Source organism: Phasianus colchicus, chromosome 28, assembly GCF_987193195.1.
Source record: "Phasianus colchicus chromosome 28, bPhaCol1.hap1.1, whole genome shotgun sequence".
In the NCBI taxonomy this organism is placed as follows: Eukaryota; Metazoa; Chordata; class Aves; order Galliformes; family Phasianidae; genus Phasianus; species Phasianus colchicus.
Genome location: NC_143463.1, coordinates 1,870,983 through 1,892,053, shown reverse-complemented (window position 1 = coordinate 1,892,053; position 21,071 = coordinate 1,870,983). Strand labels below are relative to the sequence as shown.

General features: G+C 51.6%; 2 protein-coding genes across 5 annotated transcripts; one reads left to right on the top strand and one right to left on the bottom strand.

Annotated features, from left to right (window-relative positions):
* The first annotated feature begins 41 nt into the window (after positions 1-41).
* On the top strand, positions 42-7,547 carry MPND (MPN domain containing). Of its 2 annotated transcripts, none has more exons than XM_090125887.1 (12): positions 42-162; positions 1,648-1,868; positions 4,260-4,487; positions 5,101-5,251; positions 5,345-5,429; positions 5,507-5,603; positions 5,676-5,748; positions 5,813-5,889; positions 5,963-6,271; positions 6,372-6,461; positions 6,810-6,902; positions 7,048-7,547. In XM_090125887.1, the coding sequence occupies exons 1-12, from the start codon at positions 156-158 to the stop codon at positions 7,132-7,134; spliced, it is 1,518 nt and encodes a 505-aa protein (XP_089982013.1). In that variant the 5' UTR covers positions 42-155; the 3' UTR covers positions 7,135-7,547. The 2 variants fall into 2 exon arrangements, with proteins under 2 accessions (XP_089982013.1, XP_089982014.1); XM_090125888.1 differs by having other exon boundaries at positions 6,991-7,113.
* LOC116236134 (scaffold attachment factor B1-like) lies at positions 7,445-20,825 on the bottom strand. 3 transcript variants are annotated; one of them, XM_031604655.2, is made up of 21 exons: positions 20,478-20,817; positions 20,025-20,112; positions 19,252-19,316; positions 18,884-19,162; positions 17,728-17,790; positions 17,462-17,489; positions 16,065-16,563; positions 15,586-15,635; positions 15,148-15,248; positions 14,065-14,214; positions 13,864-13,964; positions 12,827-12,972; positions 12,390-12,478; positions 11,746-11,882; positions 10,899-11,189; positions 10,232-10,369; positions 9,507-9,546; positions 8,908-9,026; positions 8,268-8,380; positions 7,999-8,065; positions 7,445-7,832 (listed from the first exon to the last, which is right to left on the bottom strand). In XM_031604655.2, the coding sequence occupies exons 1-21, from the start codon at positions 20,664-20,666 to the stop codon at positions 7,706-7,708; spliced, it is 2,880 nt and encodes a 959-aa protein (XP_031460515.2). In that variant the 5' UTR covers positions 20,667-20,817; the 3' UTR covers positions 7,445-7,705. The 3 variants fall into 3 exon arrangements, 2 of the variants coding, with proteins under 2 accessions (XP_031460515.2, XP_031460516.2); XM_031604656.2 differs by lacking the exon at positions 13,864-13,964 and having other exon boundaries at positions 14,024-14,214; positions 20,478-20,825; XR_004168497.2 differs by lacking the exon at positions 8,268-8,380 and having other exon boundaries at positions 7,751-7,832; positions 20,478-20,824.
* Positions 20,826-21,071: the final 246 nt, after the last annotated feature.

Here is a 21,071-nt window from a genome sequence, read left to right as displayed (position 1 = left end):
ACAGCGATTCTCCCCCCCCCAACCCCCCCCCCCCCCGCATCCCCACGCCCGGCGCCGGTGTGCGGTGCCCCCCCCGCACCGCTCGGCTGGGGGCGGAGCTCGCGGAGCCGCCCCGTCACGTGGGAACGACGCGGGGGGGGGGACGGCGTGGGAGCATGGCAGGTAACGGGGGGACCGGAACGGGGGGGGCACTGCGGGGCGTGCGGGGAACGGGGGGAGGGGGGAGGAACGCGCACCTGCGTGCGGGCACCGGGGGGGGGAGGGGGAGGGGGGAGGGGCTGCCCCTCACTGTGCGTGTCGTCACCCCCCCCCAAATCCCTGCGTCCCCGCGCTGCCCCTCAGCCTCGTGTGTGCCTCCTGTATTCCCATATTCCTATATCCCGTATATCCCCATATATCCCATATATCCCATATATACCCATATATCCCCATATATCCCTATATATCCCATATCCCCATATCCCCATATATCCCCATATATCCCCAAATATCCCCATATATCCCATATCCCCATATATTCGCATATGTACCCATATCCCCATATCCCATATATCCCCATATATCCCCATATGTACCCATATATACCCATATCCCCATATCCCCATATATCCCTATATATCCCATATCCCCATATATCCCCATATCCCATATATCCCCATATATCCCATATCCCCATATATTCCCATATATACCCATATATCCCCATATTCCCATATCCCCATATCCCTATATATCCCCATATATCCCATATCCCCATATATCCCCATATTCCCATATCTCCATATATCCCCATATATCCCCATATACCCCCATATATGCCCATATCCCCACATGTCCCCATATATCCCATATCCCTATATGTCCCCCTATATCCCCATATCTCCCCATATATTCCCATGCATCCCCACATCCCCATACATCCCATATCCCCATATCCCTATATATCCCCATATATCCCCATATATCCCCACATCCCCATATCTCCCTGTGTCCCCATATCTCCCCATATTTATCCCATAGAACCCCATATCCCCATATCCCCATTTATCCCATATTCCTATATCTCCCTGTGTCTCCATATCCCCATATATCCCCATATCCCCATATCCCCATATATCCCAGTGTTCCCATATCCCCATATATCCTCATATATCCCATATCCCCATATATCCCCATGTATCCCCATATATCCCCATATATCCCATATCCCCATATATCCCCATATGTCCCCATATATCCCCATACCCCCATATCCCTGTGCCCCCATGCCCTCATAGCCCCATTTCCCCAGTGTCACCGTGTCCCTGTATCCCTGTGTCCCCACATCACTGTATCCCCACGTTCCCATATCCACGTGTCCCCATATCCCCGTATCCCCGCATCCCCATATCCCCACATGCCCTTATCCTCACTTCCTTACATCCTCACATCCCCATGATCCTATATCCCTATGTCCCCATATCCCCATATCCCCGTGTTGCTGTCCCCCTGTATCCCCCTGTATCCCCACATCCCCTCTATGTTCACACCCCCAACGTCCCCATTTCCACCCCATGGCCGGGGTCACCCAAAGGCTCTGCCCCCAAGACCTGGGGTTTCCCCATTTGGGTTGGGGGTGACGCAGGCTCTGTCCCCACCACCCCGCAGCTCTGGCGGCCGCCTCCCCAAGCGGGGACGAGTGTGCAGAGGAGGAGGAGGATGAGCTGGAGCCGGGGCTGGATGAGGCTGAGCCGGAGCCTGACAGTGGGGCCAGGGCAGCAGGGGGGTCCCGGGGGGCCGTGCTCACACGTCGGGGCATCACTCTGCGTGTGCTGCTGCGTGATGGGCTCCTGGATCCGGGACGTGGGGTCCTCTCCATCTATTATCTGGTGAGGGCGGTGGGGACGGGGTGGGGATGGGGATGTGGGGGTGGGGACGGGGATGGGGATGTGGATTTTGGGTGTGGATTGAGACATGGTGATAGGGACATGGATGGGGACACTGATGGGGACATGTTGATGGGGACATTGATGAGGACGTGGAACATGGATGGGAACATGGGTGGGGACGTTGGTGTGGGTATGGATGGGGACATGGTGATGGGGACATGGTTGGAGACATGGAGATGGGGTCATGGATGGGGACATTGAATGGGACACTGATGGGGATGGGGATGTAGACATGGGTGGGGACATGAGATGGGGATATTGCTGAGGACGTGGGGACGTGGATGGAGACATGGATGGGGACATGGGACATGGATGGGAACATGATGGGGATATAGATGTTGGGTATGGATTGAGACATGGTGTTAGGGACATGTATGGGGACATGGAGATGGGGACATGGATGGGGACATTGGTGTGGGTATGGATGGAGACATGGTGATAAGGACATGGATGGGGACACGTATGAGGACACAGCTGGGGACATGGATGGGGACATTGATGAGGACGTGGAACATGGATGGGAACATGGGTGGGGACGTTGGTGTGGGTATGGATGGGGACGTGGTGATGGGGACATGGTTGGAGACGGATGGGGATATGGATGGGGACATTGAATGGGACACTGATGGGGATGTGGATGTAGACATGGGTGGGGACATGATGGGGATATTGATGTTGGGTATGGATTGAGACATGGTGTTAGGGACATGTATGGGGACATGGCAGTGGGGACATGGATGGGGACATTGGTGTGGGTATGGATGGAGACATGGTGATAAGGACATGGATGGGGACACGGATGGGGGGACAGTTGGGGACATGGATGGGGACATGGATGGGGACATTGATGAGGACATGGAACATGGATGGGAACGTGAGTGGGGAGGTTGGTGTGGGTATGGATGGGGACATGGTGATGGGGACATTGATGGAGACATGGATGGGGACATGGATGGGGACATTGAATGGGACACTGATGGGGATGTGGATGTAGACATGGGTGGGGACATGAGATGGGGATATTGCTGAGGACGTGGGGACGTGGATGGAGATATGGATGGGGACATGGGACATGGATGGGAACACGATTGGGATATAGATGTTGGGTATGGATTGAGACATGGTGATAAGGACACGTATGGGGACATGGCAGTGGGGACATGGATGGGGACATTGGTGTGGATATGGATGGAGACATGGTGATAAGGACATGGTTGGGGACATGGATGAGGAACACAGTTGGAGACAGGGATGGGGACATGGCAATGGGGACATGGAGATGAGGTCATGGATGGGGACGTGATTCTGTGACATGTATGGGGACGTGGCAGTGGGGCTGTGGATGAAAATGTAGGTGGGGAAATGAATGGGGACATGGAGATAGGGACATGGATGGGAATGTGGTGGTGGGGACATGGATGAGGACATGGCAGTGGGGATGATGGTGGGGACATGGATGGAGGCATGGTGATGGGGACGTGATTGGGGATATTGATAAGAACAAGGGTGGGGATATGGATGGGGACATGGATGAGGATGGGGACATGGCAGTGGGGACACTGATGAGAACATGGGACGTGGGTGGGGACATGGCAGTGGAAGTGGGGTCATGGTTGGGGACATGACTACATGATTCTATGACATGGATGGGGACATGGCAGTGGGGCCATGGATGAGGAAATGGATGGGAAATGAATGGGAAATGAATGGGGACAATGGTGATGGGGACATGGGTGAGGACACGGATGGAGACATGGCAATGGGGACATGGATGGGGACATTGGTGTGGATATGGATGGAGACATGGTGATAAGGACATGGATGGGGGCACGGATGAGGACACGGTTGGGGACAGGGATGGGGACACAGATGGGGACGGACATGGATGGGGACATTATTGGGGACATGGTTGGGGACAGGGATGGCGACACAGTGGGGGACATGGATGGGGACACAGATGGGGACATGGCGGGGACATGGCTGGGGACGAGTGAGGGCATGGATGGAGACACAGATGGGGACACAGGTGGGGACAGGGATGGGGACGCAGATGGGGACATGAGTGAGGGCATGGATGGGGACACAGATGGGGACATAGATGGGGACATGGTTGAGGACAGGGATGGCAACACAGTTGGGGACATGGTTGGGGACATTGATGGGGACATGAGTGAGGGCATGGATGGAGACACGGATGGGGACAGGGATGGGGACATGAGTGAGGGCATGGATGGGGACACGGATGGGGACATGGTTGGGGATGTGACTGGGGACACAGGTGGGGGCACAGATGGGGACACGGTCCATATCAGCCCTCCCCGCTCCTCCCAGGGCAAGAAGTTCGTGGGGGACCTGGGTGCAGACGGGGCCATCACGTGGCAGGAGACGGGGCAGGTGTTCGGCTCACCCAGCGCCTGGGCCACGCACTGCAAGCGCCTGGTGAACCCTGCCAAGAAGTCGGGCTGCGGGTGGGCGTCCGTGCGCTACAAGGGGCAGCGCCTGGACCAGTACAAGGCTGCGTGGCTGCGGCGGCACCAGCCCCACGCGCCCAGTGATGAGGTGGGAACCCAGAGGTGTCCCCAAGGAGGGGCCTGGGGGGTCCCCATGGGTGTCCCTGAGGAGGGGTCTCGGGGTTCCTCTCCGAGGAGGTCCATTGGGGTGTCCCCGGTGAGGTGCCTCGGGTTCTGGTTGGTGTCCCCAGGGACAGACCTGGAGTGTAGTCATGGGTGTCCCCAAGCAGGTGCTATGGGGATTGGGGAGGGGTCTCAAGGGGTCCCTATGGGTGTCCTCAAGGTCATGGGGTATCCCAGGGGCTGGGGTATCTCCATGGGTTTCCATGGAGGTGCGTCAGGTCTTCATGGATGTCCCCAAGGAAAGGCCTGGGGTGTCCCTATAGATGTCCCCATGGAGGTCCTTTGGGTGTCCCCAGGGAGATGCCTAAGGTCTCCATGATGTCCCCACGGAGATGTCTCAGATCCCCATTGGTGTACCTGAGAGTGGGCCTGGGATGCCCCCCTTGGTGTCCCCAAGGAAATGCCTTGAGCCTCAGGGTGCTCCCACGGGTGTCACAAGGAGGAGCCTTGTGGGGGCTCCCATCCATGTCACCAAGGAGGTTCCCTGTGGGGCCCTGGGGTGGGCACGGCTCTCAGCCCCTCCTGGTGCTCTGCCCCAGGCTCTGCCCAGTGAGGGCGAGGAGGATGAGCTGCCCGAGGAGGAAGAGGAGGAGGCTGGGGACGGCCGAACGCCCGCAGCGGAGCCAGCAGCCAGCAAGAGAACGGAGGAGAAAAGCAAGAAGCTGCCGGGCCGCAGCACAGCAGAGCAGGGTGAGGGGTAACGGCGGTTGGAACGGGGTTGCAGTGAGTGGCCATGGGGTTATGGTGTAGTGATGGGGCTGTGATGGTGGTACTGCTGTACAGAGCCCATCCCCCCGGGGAAGAGGCCGGAGAGCAAAGCCCGGGCACCCGTCCGCTACTGCATGCTGGGCACACGGGATGCAGCCAGGTAGGGACCCCCGCCATCACCTCGGTCAGCCCTCGGGGTGGGGAGGGCCGGGGGGAGCGGGGCTGTGTCTGTTGCAGGAACCCACAGACCCTGGTGGAGGTGACGTCCTTCGCCGCCATTAACAAGTTCCAGCCCTTCAACGTGGCCATCTCCAGCAACGTCCTCCTGCTGCTGGTGCGTCCCCTCCCCTGCTGGGATTTTAGGATCGCTTTTAGGATTCCCTCGGCGCATTCCCTTTTCCTTTAGGATTTCCACAGCCACCTGACGCGCAGTGAAGTTGTGGGCTACCTGGGGGGCCGCTGGGACACCAACACGCAGCGTAGGCAATGGGGGACAGGGGGGAGCAGCCCCTGGCACAGCCACCCACCCCCACGTCCCCGCAGTGCTGACGGTGCTGCGCGCGTTTCCGTGCCGGAGCCGCCTGGGCGATGCTGAGGCTGCGGGTGCTGTGGAGGAGGAGGTAATGGCCCTCGGGTGCCCCCCACACCTCTGGTGATGTGGGGTGGGGGTCTGATGTTATCCACACATCCCAGATCTGCCAGAGCCTGTTCCTGCGGGGGCTGTCGTTGGTGGGTTGGTACCACAGCCACCCCTTCGGCCCCGCGCTGCCCTCCCTGCACGACATCGACGCGCAGATGGATTACCAGCTCAAACTGCAGGGCAGTGGCAACGGCTTCCAGCCCTGCCTGGCCCTCATCTGCGGTAAGCACCCACCCCTGGGGGGGGCACAGAGCTGCAGCCCCCCCACATCAGCGCCATCTCTCCTCCCAGGGCCGTACTATGCTGGTAACCCTGGTGTGGAGTCCAAGATTGCGCCCTTCTGGGTGATGCCACCACCTGAGGTGAGCGGCTCCCATCGCCTCCTCGGGGGTCCCAGTGCAGTGCCGGATGGGTGACCCCATAGGTGACCCCATAGGGTGATCCCACTCCCCTCTCATCCAGCAACGGCCCAACGACTACGGCATCCCCATGGATGTGGAGGTGGCCTACATCCAGGATGGCTTCCTCACCAACGACGTCCTGCAGGAGATGGTGAGCGTGGGGCAGGAGCTGTCATTGAATCACAGAATGGCCTGGGTTGCAAAGGAGCACAATGCCCATCCAGTTCCAACCCCCTGCTGTGTGCAGGTCACCAACCAGCAGCCCAGGCTGCCCAGAGCCACATCCAGCCTGGCCTTGAATGCCTGCAGGGCTGGGGCATCCACAGCCTCCTTGGGCAACCTGTTCCAGTGCCTCACCACCCTCTCACCCCCAAACCTAGGCTGTGTCCCTGCCACCCATCCCAGCCTTGGGGACAATCTCTCCTCTATCCTTGTTTGCTCTGGGGGTCTGGGGAAGGAGCACTCAGCCCCAGTGCAGCCCCCTGCCCTCCATCCCCAGACACTGCTGGTGGAGTTCTACAAAGGAGCCCCGGACCTGGTGAAGTTCCAGGAGCTGTGGAGCCAGGACCAGACCTACCTGGATAAGCTGAAGGTGGGCAGAGAGCTTTCTGCGAGTTCAGCTCTACCCACCCCACACCTCCCACGAGCTGATCATTGGGTTTTACTCCACCCCGGTGCAGAGCAAAGCAGAGGGCACAGGGTGAGCCCAGCGACCAGAGCTGCCTTCCTCTCCACAGGGCTCCCTGGCCTCTCGCAGCCCCAAGGACCAGAGCTTTGCCCACATCCTGGAGCAGATCTACGGCCTGCTGAGGCACAGCAGCTGAGCAGGAGCTGCAATGGGGAGCAGGGGCTGCGAGCAGCACTGCAGGGATGCAGCATTGCCTGCTGCGCCTAGGAAGCCGACGGAAGGAGCAGAGCCAGCAGCTGGGGGCGCAGGGCAGCAGGGGACTCGTGGGAGCCCAACACTTACTGAAGTGTAACAAAGCACAGAGAAATAAATGAGGAAACAGTCTCACCTCTTTCACACACACAGACGTGCACGCGTCCCTCTGTCCCAGAACTGCCCTCAGAGCTGAAAGCAGAACTTCTCGATTCCACGCCCACGCTGCCAAAGACCACGGGAAGAAGGAACCGTTTGTTCACCATCAACTGCTTTTATTGTTCTGGAAAAATGGAATGTTTCACTAACAGAAACTTCAATGCCGACCAAGAACACGTTCATAACAAAGAAAGGAAACCAATCAGCTGAACTGATAGAGCGTTTGGCTACGATGTGGCAGCAGTCTTGCTTTTTCGTCATCACAAATTCAAGTTGCTTAATAAAACTCACCACCATTGTCATTTTGTATTAAAAAATATATATTTATGTCTATAGATCTGTGTATTAAAGCGCTCTCAGTAGCGGCGGGCGAAGCGCGGCTCGGTCGCTCTGTGTCCCCGCTCCTGGCCTGCAAACCCCCCCTGCACTGCAGCACTTGGTGCCACCTGGCTGTGGTTTGGGCCCTGTGTGAATCCTCCACGCCTACAAAGGAGAGCAGACAGGTTACAGGCATTTGATTCTGTTTTGTTTTTTTCTCCTACTTGCAAATCTATACTCGAGTTGAATCTGAAAGCATGGCTCTGCGCTTTGGACAGGCACTGAGCTTTGATTCAGGCCTGCTGTTGGTAACGAGGTGACAACTCCTTACCCTGCCATCCCACCGCGGTGCATCACATGGCCTGGTCCCTGCTGACCAGGCGTGCCTCGATCACCACCTGAGCACAAAACAAGAGAAAGAAACGGTGGGGGGAGGAGAAAAGGCCTCTGTGTTGTCCTACCAGAAAAGCCAGATCGTCCCCAGTTTGATTTGCTTTCTCAGTAACGCTGTTAAGGTCTGTAGGCTTTAATTACCACCAGAAGTTCAGCAGCAGTAATTGATAGAAAGACCACGATCACACTGGGAAGCAGCAAGTGTACCTTGCCATCTCTCATGATCCCGTCCCATCATTCCTCCAGCCACACTGCCCTGCCATGAACGATCTTGATGCCCCTCTAACTTTCGACCATGATCTCCCCAGTCACGTCCATCTCTTAAAAAAATAAAAGAGAATCTTCTAGGTGCGTCCCTGATCGGTGTGCCAGCACAGGAGGCATTACTTGCAGAGACCCACGTGCTTAGTGTACAACAGAGTGGATTAGATGTGGAACAACCAACCAACCACTGCTCCCCTGTTGGTGTGCCTGCACTGAACCCAATGTTACGCATCTGGGACACATCCAGCCTGGCTGCTGACTTGCAGAGAAACCACCAGCACGTCTCAGCACCCCCCCATTACCTCCATCTGCTGAGTCCTGAGTTCTAACTACGAGTGCTACTTCTGTGGGTGCCCCTGGGGCAGCTAACAGCACTGAGCCTCATCTGTAAAAGGGAAGCTGCTTACGGAGAACCCCTCTTCGCCCCTAAATTCCTCGTGCGTCCAGATGAGAGAGGCTCAAAGGAACCACAAGGAGAAAGGACTCACGCCGTGACAGCGCTCCTACCAGCACCCTCTGAAGGTTTACCCGCCGTGAGAACGAAGCACCAACACAATGCTTCCCTCGTGTGCTGAGCACTAACCGGGTTGGTGGGGGAATCCCTCTCCCTTCGTTCATCCTCCGCTCAGACCCATAACCGCCCCAACCATCGCGGGATTCCCGCGCGTGCCGCTCGGGGCCGTGCCGCTCATCGGGGTAATGCTGCAAGGCAAGGACAGTCACACGTCAGCTCATCCCCAGTCCTTCCCTAACAGCAACACCGCAGCTCCTCACAGGGTGCCGTGGCATTCAGCTCCAGAAAATAGAGCAGCAGCTGCTCCCTGCTTTGCTGGCTCCGCCGCTGTGCCTTCTGCAGTTCGCACCAGGCAGCGGTTTGGTCTCACAGCACCACTGGTGGGGGGGTGCAGACTTTTCTTTTAACAGAACATCTCTTTCTACACGTCATTCAGGTGAGTGTTAGAGAAGGGAACCCTCACAGTGCTGCCACATCACAAACCCGGGGTTTTGAACCAGGAATCTGTCACCACACGTCACCTTATGGCCAGAACAGCCAGCACAGCTCCCAGCACTCAGGACTCGCGCCTTAATCCCAGCAGCAGTTCCATTTAAGGACAGGTAACACCGTGCTGCTTCTGCTTTGGAATTTGTGTAAAATGAAGCCATGATGTGGATGTGACCCACCTGCCCATCTCTGTCTGGTATTCCTCTTGAACCTTCTCTTCTGGAAAGAAAGAAAGTTGCAGTTAAACCAACAGTCATAATCCATAAGCAGCACACGGACCTTTGTATTCAGAAGGCTGTAAGTCTGAGAATCCAGCATCTGTTCAGCTGTAACATACTGAAATGAGTTCTGATTTCATACAAAGAGACCAAAGGAAGACTTATAGCAATGAGTAATTCAGGTGACACTGAGTTATGGTCAGCAGGACAAGGCCAGACCTGGAGCCAAGGAGGAACAGAGTGAACCTACCAGCATCAGAAATGAGTTACAAGCAAAAGTAAAGAGGCACAGCTCCTCCCACAGCTCCTCCGAGGGCAACCCAAAGTGCCCACAGCTGTGAGAGCACTTCTGCAGGCTGTGGAGTTAAAGTCAGTGTAAGCTACGCTGTGAAGGAGTGGGGAAAGTGTTACAGCAAAAGGAAATCGTTACATCTTGGATTAATTAACTTGGTTTCATAACTCATACATCCATACACCTTGAGAACTGTAGGACTGCCCTCAGACAGCAGATCTGTGATACACACTGAGTGGTGCAGGCACAGGACTGCAAGTATGCATGAGATCAGATGCAAGAAAAGCACGAGGCTCATCTGTTTGTTTTCAGCACTATTCAAGCCACGAGTAAAGCAGAAAGACGCTGAGTTTCCCTCAGGGTATGGGAAGAAGAACCTCTGCCTTGTGCTGACCTGTCCAAGGAATGATCCTGGTAGCGGCCACGATCCCTGTGGTCGAAGTCATGGAAGCGGTCCTGGCGCACAAACTCGGAGTGGTATCTGTCATCCAGCGCCATCCGCTTCGCCTCTGGCCAGTATGGATCATCTCGCCTGTAAGAAAGGAAACCAATCTTGTACAGAGTTCTTTTCTTCATCTCTTGAGTGAGACCTTGAGATCAAACCACATTCAATCCCATTATTTTAATAGTTATTTTTGATTTGTAATTAAAGCCTCAGGACTGGAGTCGGCTGCAGCACCACCACAAAAAGCAGACCCTCAGCAGGGGCAGACATGAGAACAAGCTCCTCCTGCTGGCACCCTGCTTTACAGCTTAGATTCCCAGAACCATCCGAAGTTGGAGAAGATCTTCAAGATGAAGTTCAACCATCAGCATAACCTAATGGCGCATCACTGAGCCACGCCCCCAGTGCCATTCCCACATGCCCTAAATACCCAGATGGATGGGGATCCCACCCTGGGCAGCCGTTCCAACACCTGACCACCCTCTCCGTGAAGACATTCTGCTTCATTTCCAATCTAAACCTCCTCCAGCACGGCCTGACACTGTTTTCTTGTATCCTCCAGAACAGTGTATCTGCAGGTGGACGTGGCCACATCCTGGTATCTCACTGCAGTTACCTGCCATCATCATAGGGCCTTCTCATTGCTGACCGCCGCTCCTGCTCGTAGCGCAGCTGCTCCTGCTGACGCCGCAGCTCCTCCCTCTCCCTCTGGATCCGTTCCTGCTCTCTCCTCCTCTCCTGCTCGATGTGCATCCTTTCCCTCTCCAATCTCTCTCTCTCCAAGCGCTCTCTGTCCAGACGCTGCCTTTGAAATTCGAGTCTCTCCCTCTCCCTCTGCAGCCTCTGCCTTTCATCCCGCTCATGCATGGCCTGAAGGCGCTGCTCTCTTTCTCGCCTTTCTCTCTCTCTAATTGAAAACAAGACATTTGTTTTTCAGTCAATTATCTCCAATCGAGGCTTTATTGCTTGTTTTGGGTGCTTCTGTTAGTTCACCTTTTAAAACAAGTTATGCTCTTCTCACTGTATGATTAAATATAAATGGTCTCTTCTCAACCAAACCAAAGCTGCTTAATAAGAGCCCAAAGGGAGGTAAGCATACTGCATCAGTAAGGCAGCACCTACTCCAAGTTGGGCTGAGAAAGTTTGGGTAGAGCAGAGTGTCCTAACACAGAGCTCTGACAAATGAAGCATTCAGGAGGTATTTCAAAACTTTCAGGCAGAACACAAACACTAGGAGCATTCAATCCTGCCTCAGCAGAACACGTGAGCTGGGAGTAGCCACAGAAGCGATCACCCACAACAGCCTCCTCAGAAGCACAAGCTTAGAGATGACCGCTTTCAGTAAAAAAAGCCTTCCCAACTCTGCACAATATCAGTGATCTGAGCTACAAATGTGGAAGGGCCCTCACAGAAGCCAGTGTGAAGCACAGCTGAGGACAGCAGAGCAGAGCCCCAGCACTCACCGGCGCCGCTCCGTCTCCCTGATCTCCCGCTCTCTCTGCCGCTGCCGCTCGCGCTCGCGCTGCTCTTTGATTTTATCAAATGATAAGATGTCCTGCTTCTCTTTGCTCTCAGACTTGCGGTCCTGGCTCTTTGTGCTCTGAGTTAAATCAAAGCAATACGTTTAGCTGAACGCTTCCAGCCACCGTTCCCAAGCAAAACACCCACTTTGTTTTGACTCGGAACACTCCCACCCTCCTGAAGCAGAACAACACGGGAATCACACACAAGTCAGGGAGAAGCACCCAGAATTTGGCTAGAATTTCCAGTGAGTGTAAGTGCATATAAATATTAGAGGCACATGACCTGCCTTGTGCTGGTGGTAAATGATACAGCACTGCAAAGGTCACCGGGCACCACACTCGAAATGGATCATCTTAACACCATTGTCAAATTACATTTCTACTTCCTCAGCTCCAGCAGCAGTGACTGCGAGGTGAGGCACCAGCATTTACCTCCACAGCACAATTAACTCCTTACTGCTTCCTAAAATACTGCTAAAGGTCAACTGTTCTCCACACTCGAGGCAGAAAACCCTGCAGTCACCACCCAGGTAAGGTTATTCACACCTGCTTTTACAGAGAAGTGGCCATGAAGTCGTGCTTACCCTCTCTTTGGAAGCAGATGTCTTCACACTAATAACGGGTTCTCCTTTAGATTTATCCATTACCACTGTCCTCTCAGTTCCTCGACTTGCTAGAAAGCAAAGGCACACAAGAATAAATAATACTCCAGATGTTCAAAAATTTTGCAAGAATTTTAAACCACCAGGATATTATTTTACCAGGGTTCTTAGATGACTTGTGCGAGAATGTATCCACGATTTAAACAGCTTGCCAACCACGTGCAAGCTGGGGGAAAGGGCACTGAATCTATCCTAACATCTCAGTGAAGCACTCTCTAGCAGAGATGGAGGTTACAAGAAAGCAAATCTAAGCTTATGTCTGCAGAACACACACTTTTGCCACAGTTAATGAACTACAAACTTTTTCACAGCTGCTCACACTGCATCAGTACTTTAAAGCAGTGTTCTTGTCAACACACCTGATTTGCTCGCCCTGGATCGATCGGAGGCTCCAGCCTTCTGCTCCTCTTTCTCTTTCCCTTCCTTCTCATCCTTTGAATCTTTCTCAGATTTCTTCACATCGTCTTTTTTGTCGGCCTTCTCCTCCTTTTTAACACCGACAGACCTGCAGGCAAACTTTGCTTTAACAGAAGACCTGACAAGAAGTGCTCAGTAACCACTCCTACTGATCGAGTCAAAAGAAAAAAGCATTCCAAACACCACTTCCATGCTGCCAAGCACTGACAGCACGCCAGGCTGTGCTTGTGCACGTGCTGCAGAGCAGCAAACACTGAGCTAAGGCTGATTGAAAGTGAGAAACTACAGATGACCCTTCTCACTATCTGGAGAGTGCTAGAAATACAAATCCTCTCCGCCACAGCTCAGCTCATGCATGGCACAGGGAGAGCAGGCTGAGCTCCACTGCAAGAGAAGCTTTCACAAACAAATACTTGTGCATCTGATGCGAGGAGTTCAGCCCGCAGCTCCTTTACCAGATCTTTGGTTACTTTATGAGGTAGTAAAGCAAAATGCTTCTTTCAAAAGGAAAAGAGCATGTGAAAAACAAAAGTATGGGAACACTGCTTACTCATCATTCAGTCTATCAGAAAACAGACAAATTACCAGGAAGATTTGTCAGTGCAGTCATAGCGGTCTTTGCAGCCTTAATGATTCTAAGACCATTTAGTCCAACCAGCAACGAGCAGAACAAATTCAAACCAGATGAGAGGACAAAATTCTGATTAAAAAATATTGGTTGCTGTGACATTATCTCACACAGCTGGTGTGTTTTGTTACAGAACACTAAAACTCTCCCTGTTTTGTAACAGAGAGCCTATTTAGATGCACTTCTGGCTATTTTTCCAGTATGACTCTCACTCCAGATGCAGCAAGCAGCAGATCAAGACTCACTGCAATTCCTGTCCCCTTTTCTCACGTGGCTGCGTTTCAAATGAGCAGTCTTTAAACACAGGAAAATAAACATTAAAAAAAAAACAAAACACACAAAACACTTTACTTCTCAGATTTGGAATCTGCAGAATGGTGCCTGTCTTTTTCCTTCCGTGCTTCGCCTTCCTTTCTGTCTGAAGGCTTTTTCCCAGCTGGTTCATTTTTGGCCTAGAATTTCAGCAAGAAGCGTTTTTTTTAACAATAAAACACAGGCATTAAAATTCCACCTTTCGTTCCAACATCCTGCCACGTGAGAGCTACCGCCGACCTTTTCCACAGAAATCATCTTCCCGTGCAGCTCTGTCCTGTGCAGGTGATTGATGCACTTGGTGGCTTCCTCAGATGTGGACATTGTCACAAAGCCGTAGCAGCGCGCGCCGGGACTGCGAGCGTTTGTCACCACTTTTGCACCAACCACCTGCAGGGGGAAAAAAGAAAAGACACTCTGTGTTTGTAGAAACAAGGGCAAATTAACTCTAATCAACCGTGTGAGCAGCTCTGTTCACTGGTGATAGAGTGTATATACTCAGTTTTAATGCAGAGGAAACGTTCTTGGCATACAATGCTTCACTGGCACTCTGAGATGGCAGTGCTAAGCTCAATTCAGAGATGGGTTTTATTTTAACCTGGCACACAGACTGCTGGCCCCACAGTGTTCTGAAAGTGTCTCAACTAAGCCTGACTTCACAAAATACCCCAGAATCCTGAAATGGTTTGGAAGAGATCACAGAATGGCCTGGGTTGCAAAGGACCACAGTGTTCACCTGGTTCCAACCCTCTGCTGTGTGCAGGGTCGCCAACCACCAGACCAGGCTGCCCAGAACTGTGGGACTGATTTGATGATACAGCTCTTGAAAGAGATGCCACCATAAAAACCACACTCAAAATTGGTCTTTGAGCAGGTAGCTGACTTAAAGATACACAGGAAAGCAGGAAATAACAATATCATTCATCTGTCTTTTCTTAGGAGACATCTCTGTCAGTTCCTATGGCCAAATGCCTGTGGGTGAGCGTGCACAGTGACACAAACATTCCACATCACACCCAGAGAGGCAGGAGGGAGGGAGGTAGTCTTGCAGAGAGCTCCCCTCTGGAAGTGCTACCCTCACATCCAGAACTGCCTTCATTTTAGAGCAGCTGAGCAGAGACCCCCCAAAACCACTATTTTCCTTTTGTCCCATCACAGACAACATTATTTATGAGATTTACTACTTTCAGACAGAGTTTCAATAGAATACAGGAAGAGTTCAATGCTCAGTCCAAGAGTCATTAGAAAAACCAGAAGCTAAGTGACCAGAAGTTCCAGGTCACCCCATGAGACACATGAACCATCTGCACACCCACCACGCACCTTCCCATACTTGCTGAAGAGATTCTTTAGGTCTGTTGCTCTTGTAGAGGATGAGAGGCCACTGACCCACAGATTTCTGCCAGAGCCACTGCCAGCACGGCCTGAGGGAACATAAACATAACATGAACACAAAAAACAACCCACAACCATTTAAGCAAGAACGCAACAGTGAGAAAACAACTCCACTTTCTCCCCTCCTGCTTAAACCTCTTTCAGCACATTAATTTCACTGCTTCCAAAATATTTCCACTTAAAATCAGGAGATAAACTGCAGCTTTCAGCAATTCAGAGCTCTACATTCAAACAGCCTTAATGAGTTCTCACCTATGCACAGGCCTCCTTACATTGTAATCACTTTGAAGAGAATGTCAAAATACTAAGTGTTAACACAAAACAAACTTTCTTCAGATTTTTATTTCATTAAGGAAAACAGCCTACCTTTCTCATCTTTGGAGGCTTGCTTTGTATCTTTGTCCTCCTCCACAGAGCTAAAGACAAAACAACACATTATTCAACCAAGCATAAGATAAAGTAAGTTTAGGTTGTACACTAGAATTTTATACCTACCAGTAAAAATTAGTTCTGAAATAAAAGGTACCACTGCAAATTTTTTGGAAGAGTGACTGGAAATATGGGACTTGTATACTTAAGATGACAATTAATGCTGTTTTGCAGATGACAGAAATCAGAGTAATTTAAGAAAACAACCTTTGAAGGTTGAGGAAGGAAAGAAATCAAACCCTCTGCGTTTAAGAAAACAACAACAATTCTGCACAAGGAGAAATCAAACCGATTCTTTAGGAATAGGCTACAATTTCAGCAGGCGTGGTGGCCAATTGAAGGAAACGGCTTATTGGCATCACTTAACGACCCGTGACAAAAGATAGCATCTGGTCTATAACGGAGAAAAAACAAACCTCTTTTTCTGATCACCGCCCTCACTGGCTGAGGACTCTTTAGTAGCGGGGCATTCCTCTGAATTAGCTTTGTCTTCTGTTTTCTTGGCATCTTCTTTGCTATCTTTGCCTTCCGCACCTGCGCCTCTCTCCGCTGTTTCCCCACTAGAGGCTTCCAGGCCTTGGCAGCGCTTGCTACTCTGATCGCTTACGCTCTCTACTCCTACAGAGTCAGAGTCCAGCTTCTCTTCCTCTATTGTCTGTTCACTTGTCTCCCCTTTTGCTACAACTAAACGCTTTGCCTCCTTCCTTGCCATAGCTTGTGCCGATTTGCTGTCCAAATCTAAAGCATCTTCCTCCGACTGAGCGGCAGCAAGAGCGTCCTCTTCCTCTGCTAGCCTCTTGCCTGGCACCACGTTACTTGCTTCCTGTGCATGTGGCTGCTCCGCTTCGGAGGTTTCTTCGTTAAGGAGCTCAGATTTACAAGTTTCCCCCAAAATGTCGAGTATTTTCTCATTTTCTACGGATTTAACAGGAATAGAATGGCACAAGGTTTAATCACCAGGGAAATACAGCAATCACAAACGTGGAACTGGCATGGCTGCCACACTAACACCAAGAGAACGGCTAAGCTACACAGAGATTGGAAAACCCAGTGTTACAAGTCCTACGCTCACTGCACTGACACACTACTGCATCAGCCCTCACACGTTAACAGGGAAGAAAAATCCCCCCCCAGATTTAACAAAAACCTTCTGGCTCATCCTTGATCCTCTTCGTGGAATGGTTCCGCTCTGTTTCTTCCCTAGTTAGCTTCCAAAGTCCAAGATGCTTAACATAGCAAAGCACTGAGAGTTCAATTTCCAGTTTTCTGTGGTGTTCTTTTAGCAGACAGTCCAACACGAAACCTGGGCTTCTTCTGACGGCAGATGGGTGTGTTTGCAGTCCAGAAACCAAACGTGATCTGTGGGACGTTCCATGACGACACTGTATTCCTTCTTTGGAAGTCCAGCCACTCTTTACCTTCTGTTCTGTACCACAGCTTCCTATGCCCTGCACTCCTGTATTTATACTCACAGAACTAGAGTACAGCGTGATATCACAAGATCTGTTTTAGGTTCAGAACCTTTGTGTCTTTAAGGCTCACCCTTTAACTCCTCTGTAGTTCTACAGAACTATTTCATCACGTTTAATGCACGTTTCCAAACAGTTCTCATCCACAGATCTGGTGATATGACTGGGTTTCCAATCTCTATGACCCTGCATGACCTGGATTCTCCATCATAATAATGTACACTACAGTAACGAATTTAAAAGGAAACAGGGATACAAAAAAGATTAAATGAAGAATTTAACTGTTTTAAAGCCCTGGATTTTGTTGTTTGTTTGTTTGTTTTTAATATTTTTATAAACAGTACCTGGCTCCAAAGGCAGTTCTTCAATTTCCTGTGGGGAAGGGGGAAGAAAAGTATCAGTACTCAGTAGAAGGCCAAGATGTTATCCAGCATGGAACACATCCCGCTCCCTCGCCGTGGTTCTCCTGATCTCAGGTTTGAAACCACTGCATTTTAAAAAGATTTCTCACAAGAAGATTTAACGTTACTCCTTATGGTTTCCATTCTCTATGAAGATGATAGGACACATATTAAAGCTTTTCATTTCTAAAGAACAGGTCACAATTTACCTTTATTTCAATTAATTCAGATGAAGCGGCATCAAAAGTGTTTCCAACGTCTTCCACCTCCACCTGCAGAAAGTGCAGAACAGACACCTCGTTATCTGTCAAACCATGGCACTGTCAGTGAAACCTGGATGAGAAATCCAAGGCTGGAGATGATTTTTACTGCTAACTGATGTTACACAAAGATCTCTAGTGCCCAAAAGAAGGGATGAGGTTAAAAGCTGACCGACGGCTGCCACTGAAGCCCTCACTACCTCTGAAATACGGCCTCACAGAAATCTTTTAAGAATGTCAATTCTTACTGCAGCATTTCTTTTACACCCTGTGGCAAACAGAGAACCAAGAAACGTCTGTGAGCAGAGAAGTACATGCTGAGAAAAGACTGCAGGATTTGACCTAGATTCTGGTTCTTTCCTCACTGAAAAAAACCCTGCTTTCTCAGCATTCATGTTTGTCTTGAGGGTAAGGGGAATGCTGGAGGACAGAGCTAAGTTTACTGCTGTAAGCCTCCAGAGTTGGGAATGGAGAGAAAAGTGCCCATCTGGGGAGCTAACAGACCAGGCTGATGGAACAAGGAGTGTACTTCCCCATCAGACTGCATACAAATAGCATTCTCCAAGCATTCTGTGGTACAGTTCAAGAGGTAAGCACGTGACTTAAGGAAAGACATCTAGTACAAACGAGTACTGTGGTAAAGTCAGTGCAACAGGCAGACAAGCATGGAAAACCAACCTAAAAATACCTGTGAAACTTCAGTAAGTGCAAGGCCATATCTTGACAAAAAGAAGCATCTAGAATACGTGTATGCTGCTGTGCAGCTGAGGAGGTGAAACACACAGAGGCAATAAGTCTTTAAGTAAAGGAAAGATATGAAGATGAGAATGGAAGTATAAAGTGACTTCAAAACGTTATTAAAACGTTGTTTCTCAGACTAAATGTGACATATATGTACATATGATACAAAAAACACCAAAGCGTTTAAAAATCAAGAATGATATTTCCCCAAATATGCAAGGAAATAAAAAGCAGTGATGGAGAGAAGCAGTACAGCTTGGTTCCAACTACTCCTTAATGACTGTTTCAATACTGAATGTGAAAAACAAAACAAACAAACATAAAACAACAAGAATCCGACTCCACACACAGAAGAGATGCATACCATCATTACTGATATTTCTCTTGGTTCTTCTTTAATTTCTGAAAATTGTGGGGATGCCTCCAAGTTTCCTACAGCATAGTCTGTAGGCTGATCTGGAAGTTCTTTCATTTCTGCATCAGCGTTTTCTTTACTGTCAGACAGTGAGTCAAGAATGTGATCAGCACTGTAATCCTCTCCGCAATCTACAGCATTGCCATTATCTATTTCAGCTTCATCTAACACACTAATATCCATCATGTCAATATCTTGCAAGTTATCCAAACTTGCTTCAATATCCTCCTGTAAAAAGAAAAAAAGGCATATATGGAAGTCACTGTAGCTTAGAAACAACACTGTTATTTCTTCACTTCCAACACAGCTCTGCATACCTGCCCATCTCCAGAATCCTCTTCCAGGCCGTTGTCTTCAGCTCCCTCCTCATCTGGTCTACGACCTAAATGCATTGATTGTTAAAATATAAAAAGTTACAAATATATATTTTTCAAGTTGCATATTTTCATTATAACAGGTATTCTATCCTACTTGACTATCCACTTTTTCCCCATTTTCCAAAATCGAGTGTTTGTACACTTTCTATACCAGTAAGACAGCACAGTGTGAGCTCTGACACAGGTTTCAAGCAGCACCACAGTGCACCCCTTACATCTGACTGAGTAGAAATTGCAGTTATCTATCTCAATGTTCAATTTGTCATGTGGCATTTACAAGAAAGAAGAAAAAAAGGAAAAAAAGAATAGGGGATAGCAATAGGACAAAGGGGAATGGCTTTAAACTGAGGCAGGGGAGGTTTAGGTTGGATATGAGGAGGAAGTTTTTCACACAGAGGGTGGTGAGGCACTGGAACAGGTTGCCCAAGGAGGTTGTGGATGCCCCATCCCTGCAGGCATTCAAGGCCAGGCTGGATGTGGCTCTGGGCAACCTGGGCTGCTGGTTGGGGACCTGCACATAGCAGGGGGTTGGAACTGATGAGCACTGTGGGCCTTTGCAACCCAAGCCATGCTACGATTCTGCGATAATTTTAAGATTATGGGTCTCTATAGATCCCTAAGGCACCCTATGGATCCCTGTGGCACCCTATGGGTTCCCTAGGCAGAAAACACAAAGAGAAGAGGGGTAGAAATCCTCTCCATACCCCCTGTACCTTTGCTGCTTCTTTTTGGGGTTCTCTTCATTGTGCTTTCAGGGGTCACGGGTATTTCGTCAGGATTCCCGCCTTCCTCCTCGATGGCCTGTGGGGAGCAGACGGACAGTCACTGCGGGGAGCAGGCAGGACGGTTACTTTGGTTACTTTGGGACGGCACGGCCTTCGGCTGCGAAGGGGAGGAACCGCAGCGATGTGGCACTGCGAGCCGAGCGGGTCGGAAAAGCCCCCTGAGGCCGAGTCCAACCTTAACAGCTGTACGACCCCCCACTGCAGATCCACCCCAACGTGAGACATCCTGCGATTTCACGCCACCTCCGAGCCTCGCATCCCACAGAGCCGCTCGCAGCCCCGCTCCCCTCAGCGCCGCTTTGGCGCCATTTTCCCCTCAGCGCCGCGCACGCGCCGTGTGAGCGCCCCCCCCCCCCCCCCCATGGCCGCGCTCCCGCTCACCTTCCTCAGCCGCTCCGTCAGGACGCTCTTGTTCCCCCCGCTGTCCAAACTGCGGCGCTTCAGCTCCGCCCGCAGATCGATCACGCGCAGCTCGCTCAGCCGACGGGTTTCGGGCTCGGAGCCCGGCGTTCCGCACCCGCTCAAGGACACGTATTCGCTCTGCCCGGTCGCTGAGTGACTCTCCGCCATGGGGCCGTTGTTTCGACTGAAAACGACGGGGTGAAAACAACGGCGCGAAGCGCGGGCACAACACAAAATGGTGGCGAAAGCGCTGAGGAGAAGGGGAGGGAGCGAGCGCAGCCCGCACGCGCGGAGAGCCCGCAGCCCCGAGTGAGGGGCGCTGCGCATGCGCGGGAAAGGCGCCGCCCGCTCCGGAGATGCACATGCGCAGTATTACGCTTGGGCCTCACCACGCGTGCGCAGTTATGCGTTCGGCGGCGCCGCGCAGGCGCAGTGCGCCTCAGAGCGCGGGCGCATGCGCAGAGGCTGGCGAGCCGCCCTCAGGCGCGCACGGAGCGCTGCGTCGCGCTTGGCGTCTCCCTCAGGCTCCGCCTTCCCCTCCCTCCGCCATTCGTCGCTCTTCTCGCCGAGTTT

Excerpts from the sequence above, each read along its gene's own strand:
- MPND (XM_090125887.1), top strand. Across the intron at positions 5,890-5,962 it reads CGGGTGCTGTGGAGGAGGAG|ATCTGCCAGAGCCTGTTCCT; the intron begins GTAATGGCCCTC and ends CACACATCCCAG. Across the intron at positions 6,903-7,047 it reads CCTACCTGGATAAGCTGAAG|GGCTCCCTGGCCTCTCGCAG; the intron begins GTGGGCAGAGAG and ends TCCTCTCCACAG.
- LOC116236134 (XM_031604656.2), bottom strand. The coding sequence starts at position 20,825 with ATGCGCAGCGCCCCTCACTCGGGGCTGCGGGCTCTCCGCGCGTGCGGG. Across the intron at positions 11,883-12,389 it reads CATCTGCTTCCAAAGAGAGG|AGCACAAAGAGCCAGGACCG; the intron begins GTAAGCACGACT and ends GATTTAACTCAG. Across the intron at positions 11,190-11,745 it reads AGGGAGACGGAGCGGCGCCG|AGAGAGAGAAAGGCGAGAAA; the intron begins GTGAGTGCTGGG and ends GTTTTCAATTAG.